This window comes from Tupaia chinensis, unplaced genomic scaffold, assembly GCF_000334495.1.
Source record: "Tupaia chinensis unplaced genomic scaffold, TupChi_1.0 Scaffold149964_2, whole genome shotgun sequence".
NCBI classification, from domain to species: Eukaryota; Metazoa; Chordata; class Mammalia; order Scandentia; family Tupaiidae; genus Tupaia; species Tupaia belangeri.
In genome coordinates, this window is record NW_006209806.1 from 781,726 (window position 1) to 788,790 (window position 7,065).

A 7,065-nucleotide genomic window follows, 5' to 3' on the forward strand; every position below is an offset into this window, starting at 1 on the left:
GGTCGGGGGGTTCTCTCGGGCCCCCCCGCCCCTGGCGCGTTTCCCCGGCGGCAGCCCGGGCCGGCCTCGGCCGAAGTCCAGCCCGGCTCAGGGCCCAGCGCCGCGGGCACAGGCTGCTTTCCGGGCTTTGATCTGCTCCGACTCCGCCCCGGCGCCCCTCTGCACAGGCCTCCTCGGGCCACCGAGAGCCCCCGCAGCTGCCGCCTTTCTGGGAGCCCCGGGCCACCTCTCCCGTCGATGTCGAGTGGGGGTGGCCGGGACAAGGAGGGCCCGATGCACCTCCACCGACACGGTGACCTCCCTGCCCCGGTTCTCCCTGGGGACATTGGTGGTTGGCCTGTCATCAGGGGCAAGGGCAGGAATGAACCTGGCCCCCGGCTCTCACAGGCCAGTGAGGGAGGAAAACCAACGAAGAGACCAGAGACCCACACCGGGGAGGAGGGAGAGGGTCTGAAAAGCAATGAACTTCAGGGCCGGCAGGTGGCGGCTGGCTGCAGCCGGAGCCCCGGACCTGGTGGCTTTCTCCCTCTCTGGTCTAACTAAATAAGTAGATAAATAAAGCTAAATTTTTAAAAATTCTTAAACAAACAAAAAGGCAAAGCAATGGACTTCAGACACCCAGAGCCAGCGCCTTTCGTTCAGATGACACTTCAGAGGGCAGGCCCGGGGGCAGGGTGGCCGACGGGACCCCTGCTCTGGCACACCTGAGTCCAGCTCAGTACAAGGAGGCCTAGGCTTGTCCTGGGAAAGAGGTTATCCACTGACTAGAGCCTCCCTTGTCGCAAACGTAACTTGACTAACAGAGCTTGGAAGATAAGGTAAACATTGCGGGCCAGCTGGTAGCCTGGTGGTTAAGGTGTTGGATCCCACAGGGCTGACTGCAGTTCGAGTCCTAACCTAGAGGCTTGGAGATCATGCCAGTGTGCACACGCATGCCCCAAATCCTGACAGGTGGGGATTGCGGCATGGCCAGTCCCCCACCCCGGGGGATGATTTCTCACTTTCTCTGGTGAGCATATGAACCGTATAGCAAAAATTTTTTAAAGTATGACATTTATTCATATATTTATTGTATTTTGATAGACATCATGCATAGAGGCAACACACAGAGAATACCTGAGACTGGGTGATTTATTAATAGAGGTTTATTTGCCTCATGATCCTGGTAGCCGCGTAGACTCAGTATGACAACACCACTGCCAGAAGCAGGCAGGGCAGCGGCCACATGCAGGGAGGGAGGCCAGACTTTCCCACTTATGCTGTTTGCCCCTCCCATGCTCCTGGTGACTGGACAGTGTCCCTCCATTAGGCTCCCCCTGTAAAAGGGCTCACCACCTCCCGAAGCCGTTACACCGTGGACCAAGCTTCCAGAACATTAAGCTGTGGAGCACAAACTGCTGTAAACCATAGCGGAAGTGTTTTCCAGGAAGGCACTGCTGGACCCTGTGTCTTTCTTACGCATAGCAAACTCACAGTTGTGTGTTTTGGACTTATTAACCCCTGTGTAACATAGGGTCTCTTAACCTTATCTTCAATATTGAGCAAGAATTTTTTTCTGGCCGTGATGGAAAGGGTTGTTCTGGCATTGTAGAACCTCACACTGTCTGTGTAACCTGTGTGTGCTGGGAATGCTTAAAATTTCCTAGCTTTAAGCTTCCTTGCAGTCAACCCACACGTAAGGGTTTTAGGGACTCCCCTCATCCCCATGGGTACTCTGAAAGGCAGTGAGTGAGTGTGTGTGTGTGTGTGTGAGAGAGAGAGAGAGGAAGCTCAGAAACCGGTAGGCTTCCACACTGAGGCTCAGGAGCGTGGGGACATGTGGAGGTTTAAGTTCTCACGTGGTTTTCCTTTCTTGAAATCCGATTTTTCACTAACCCTGTTTCCATGAAGACAGAGGAAGAGTAGAGACTGAGCCCAGATAGTAACACACACACATGAAGCACTTCTCGACATTTCAATTCCTTAATTTTTAGAGATTAAGTTTTAAACATCTGAAATACTGCGTAACTGGGCTACGTATGACTTTACAGTACACGGCACCGCCTCCGCCGTCTGCCACTACTCCTGCTGGGAGTACCCAGGACCCTCCCTTTGGCTACCTCGAGGTCCGCAGCAACTCAGGTTACACATCCGGGGCCTCCTTGTTCCCACTGTCTTAGAACGCCAGACACTGCTCTCCCCACTACCTGCACTTCCATTTCCTTTAATCAGCATCCTTCTAGAATGAACACTTCGGGCTAGCCCCATGGCCTAGTGATTAAGGGAGCCAAATCCCACAAGGCTGACTGCGGTTTAAATCCTGGCCCCGATAGTTTGAAAAAACCCACTGGGCCTGTGTGTGTGTGTGTGTGTGTGTGTGTGTGCGCGCGTATGCGTGTGTCCGTCCCAGAGCCCAGTAGATAAAGGACTGCAGCATAACCATGCCCCATTGGGGAGTGCCTTCTCCCTCTCTCTCTACTGAGGGCATGTGCCTACTGGCAGTTAAAGCAAGGATTCAAAAGTTTAAAACTAGGGACCAGCAGGTGGCATGGTGCTTAACCTCTGGACTCCCATGTGGCCGACTGTCTAGTCCCGGACCTGATGGCTTGAAAATCACACCAGCTGCTTGTCCTGTGTGCTCAAAATCCCAGTAGAATGGAGACGGGATTGCGGCATGGTCATTGGGGGGAGCGATGATTTCTCACCTTCCCCCTCTCTCTGCCTCTCTCTGGTGAGCACATGTGCCCTATGGCAAAAACCTAAAGAATTAAAAATGAAATAAAATGAAAACTTCTCTGAAACAATCTCACTCGGCCAGTTGGATCTGGATTTCTTCGAGGACACTGGCCCTCGTTGCAGAGTGCTTCATCCTCGGCCTCGTGTTTGGTGGAGACCTGGAAGAGACGTTTCTGCCCTTCCGTGTGTCATTCCTCAAATGCTCATCCAGGGTTGACCCCACACTGCACGTGGTGCTGAAAGGCACGTGTGCAGTGGGGAAAGCAGCCACAGTAGTCGTCCCGGGAACAAAGAGCCTTAAAACGCAGCCTTGCTTTCTGTGTAGCATTCCCTTGCTGTCTCCAGTGCGGTCTGAGCACTGGGAAGAGAGTTATTCCACTTGACGTCGTCGCGTGTACATACGTAGGTATACGCTCTGCATGCTGGTGCTGCTCTGACCATATCTTTGAAGAAAGGAGTGGAGACAGAGAGGAAGAGGTCGACAGCTGACTCACAGGGCAGTTGGAGACCCAGAATCTTGTATATCATATGAACTGAGTACATACATACTTCCTGCACGTATGTTGGATGTTCTAGGGCTCAGTGGTCTTTGAGGACGTGGCTGTGGACTTCACCCTGGAGGAGTGGGCTTTGCTGGACCATACTCAGAGGGACCTCTACAGAGATGTGATGCTAGAGACCTTCCAGAACCTGGCCTCAGTAGGTAAGGGCGGCACCATCCCTTCACCTAGTTATCTGGAGAACCAGGGTTTCTTGGATATCAAGACTTGGAAGGTAGAAAGGGAATACACTGAAATAACACAGACATAGTCACACTATCGCAGAATTGTAATCGAATAGTTATTTTTCCCATAGGAGTCTATGTATTAAACTGAAATTTTCTTGATGTAAAGAAAGCTCCATTGGTGTCGTTATTGTGGATATAGGTTGCATCGGGCCAGAGGTTTGGTTTTGCAACCCAGTGAAAATTTTCTTTGGCTTATTAAATTGCTCACCACTCTGACCCCTTGTGCCTAAGGAAGTCTTCAAACAGCTAAACTACTCAGTGTCTTCTGGCTAACAGGTCCTTCCTTTCTTTCCTTTCCTTTCTTTCCTTTTCTTCTCTTCTCTTTCTTTCTCTCTCTCTCTCTCTCAAGAGGTTTTTGCTATAGGCTGCATACTCTCGCCAGAAAGAGAGACAAAGAGACAGAAAGTGAGAAATCACCTCCCAGGGGGATGGCCATGCCACATGCAATCACTTCTCCATTCTCCTCTCGGGATCTTGGGCACACACGCACACGTGCCTGGCATGAATTTAAGCCACCAGGTCTGGGACTCGAACTACAGTCGACTACATGGGAGTCCAGCAACAACTGCATACTCTCATCAGAAAGAGAGACAAAGAGACAGAAAGTGAGAAATCACCTCCCAGGGGGATGGCCATGCCACATGCAATCACTTCACCATTCTCCTCTCGGGATCTTGGGCACACACGCACACGTGCCTGGCATGAATTTAAGCCACCAGGTCTGGGACTCGAACTACAGTCGACTACATGGGAGTCCAGCAACACAGCCATTACGCCAACTGCTGGTCCCAGTACCTTCTTTCTTAACAGGTTTGTTCATTTTTTGGTTTCAGATGATGAAATTCAATTTAAGACCAATGATTTGGTTCCTCAGCAGGATATTTATGGAGAAAAAATACTCAAGGAACCTCAAATAGCAAAGTTGTCCAGAAATCATTCCTGGGCCTCTGTTTTAAGAAAAATATGGGAAGACCTTAGCCTTGAAGATCAGCACACAAACCATGGGCAGAATCTGAGGTGAGTTGCATTCACAAGAGAAAGCAATAGTCCAGGAGAAAATCTTAATACATCCTGAACTATAAAAAGCAAGCAAACAGAAAACTCATCTAAGCCTAGTTTTGTGTAGTCACAGAATTTTCACCAAAAAAATTTATGCAAACATAACTTACAGAGTGTCAGAAACATAACTCAGTTGGAAACAATTATCAAGACATCCCATACATAAGGAACAATCTTGTTTTTGGTTTTGTTTTAGATTTTTTGCCATAGGGTGCATGTGCTGACTGGAAAGAGACAGAAAGGGGAAAAGTGAGATATCCCCCGCACACACACACGGGAGCGGAAGAGGCATACTCCAGTCCTTTCTCCTCGGGGTTTTGGGCACACATGCGCACACATCTGGCATGTCTTTCAGGCCAGTGGGTCCAGGACTTTAACTACAGAATTGGCCATTAGGGATCCAGCACCTTAACTGTCATGCTGTCTGCTGGCCCCTCACTTATTTATTTTTGAAGTTTCTCTCTTTCATAAGAGAAAGAGAAAGCAGGGTCTCATGCTATAGCCCTCCCCCAAACTTCCTAGCTAGCCAGGATCATGGGCACACACACACAGGGAACCTGGGAACCAGACCTGATACTCAATACAGCTTCCAACACTGTGGAGTGTGGTACTGCTGCTGCATCACCATGGCTAGTCCAGAAACTTAATAATAGCAATGCCCTGGCAAGGTCTGCAGTGCAGTGGCTAAGTACTGTGCAGAGGGAGCCAGCTCCCACGTGGTGGACTGCAGTTCAAATCCCAACCCTGGCAGCCTGAAAAACAACAGCCCCAAGTGCTGATGGGATGGAGAAATGGAGGGAAAAAGGAATTATGATGTGACAAGGGCCCTTTGGGAAAGTGTGTGCTCTTTCTCTCTCTGGCATAAAAAAATCATAATGGCAATGGTCAAACCCTTGGCCAGAGCCTCCAGTTTATTCCACTTTTAAACAGTTTACATAGAGAATCGACCCTTTCACTGAAAATGATTTAAATGCAATCCTAGTACTTATAAGTGTTAATAAACTATTATTAATCAAGCCATTAATAACTTGCTCCTCACTTTTAATAGAGGTCACATGGTGGAAAGACTCTGTGAAATTAACAGTCAGTGCAGAGAGGCCTTCAGCCAGATCCGAAATCCTAATCCACACCAGAAAATCCCTGCTGGAGTCCCACAATATGAACACGACACATATAGAAAAGTCTCCACACCCCGTTTATCCCTCAAGAGTCGCATTACAGTTCACACAGCACCCAAACTGCACCAGTGCCAGGAATGTGAGCAGGTCTACAGTTGCTGTTCACACCTACGGATGCACATGAGAACCCACAATGGAGAGAGACCCTACACGTGTAAATTATGTGGGAAAACCTTCCCCCGCACTTCTTCCCTCCATCGCCATGTAAGGATTCACACTGCAGAGAAGAGCTATGACTGTGAGCAGTGTGGGAAAGCCTTCATTGATTTTCCCAGCCTTACTAGTCATGGAAGAAGCCACACTGGAGAGAAACCATATAGGTGTCTGGAGTGTGGGAAAGCCTTCAGTTATTCCTCCACTTTCCGAAGACACGTGATCACACACACTGGGGAGAAGCCCTATAAATGCACAGAGTGCGGGGAAGCCTTCAGTTATTCCTCCACTTTTCGCAGACACATGATCTTGCACACTGGAGACAAGCCACATCAGTGTAAGGAGTGTGGGGAAGCCTTCAGCTATTCTTCAGCTTTTCGCAGGCACGTGATCTCGCACACTGGAGAGAAGCCATATGACTGTAAGCAGTGTGGGAAAGCCTTCATCTACCTCCAGTCCTTCCAAAGACATGAGAGGATTCATACTGGAGAGAAACCCTATGAGTGCAAAGAGTGTGGGAAAACCTTCATTTACCCCCAGTCCTTCCGAAGACATGAAAGGATGCATGGCGGAGAGAAACCTTACAAGTGCACCCAGTGTGGAAAAGCGTTCAGTCACCCCTCATCCTTCCGGGGCCACGTGAGAGTACACACTGGGGAGAAACCCTACGGGTGCAAGCAATGTGGGAAAACTTTTAATTGGCCAATATCCTTACGGAAACACATGAGAACACACACACGAGAGAAACCCTACGAATGTATGCAATGTGGAAAGGCCTTCGGCTTGTCTGCTCGCTTCCGGGAACATGTGAGCATGTGCCCAGAAGACAAGTCCTATAAGTGCAAGCAGTGCGGGAAAACGTTCTACTGCCACGTTCCCTTACAGAGACACATGCGGAGGCACACTGCAGAGAGACTCTACACGTGCAAGCAGTGCGGGAAAGCGTTCTACTGCCACGTTCCCTTACAGGAACACATGCGGAGGCACACTGCAGAGCAACTCTACACGTGCAAGCAGTGCGGGAAAACGTTCTACTGCCACGTTCCCTTACAGGAACACATGCGGAGGCACACTGCAGAGCAACTCTACACGTGCAAGCAGTGCGGGAAAACGTTCTACTGCCACGTTCCCTTACAGGAACACATGCGGAGGCACACTGCAGAGAAACTCTAC

The 7,065-nt window shown here is 49.8% G+C and overlaps 1 protein-coding gene across 1 annotated transcript in view; it reads left to right on the top strand.

The window, feature by feature from the left end:
• Positions 1-237: 237 nt before the first annotated feature.
• Positions 238-7,065, top strand: part of LOC102500750 (zinc finger protein 555) — a 13,577-nt gene continuing 6,749 nt past the window's right edge. Inside the window, exons 1-5 of the mRNA XM_027769592.1 lie at positions 238-391; positions 2,839-2,969; positions 3,292-3,418; positions 4,336-4,519; positions 5,610-7,065. Of these exons, the coding sequence (XP_027625393.1) occupies positions 238-391; positions 2,839-2,969; positions 3,292-3,418; positions 4,336-4,519; positions 5,610-7,065 (2,052 nt within the window). The remainder of the gene's footprint in view (positions 392-2,838; positions 2,970-3,291; positions 3,419-4,335; positions 4,520-5,609) is intronic.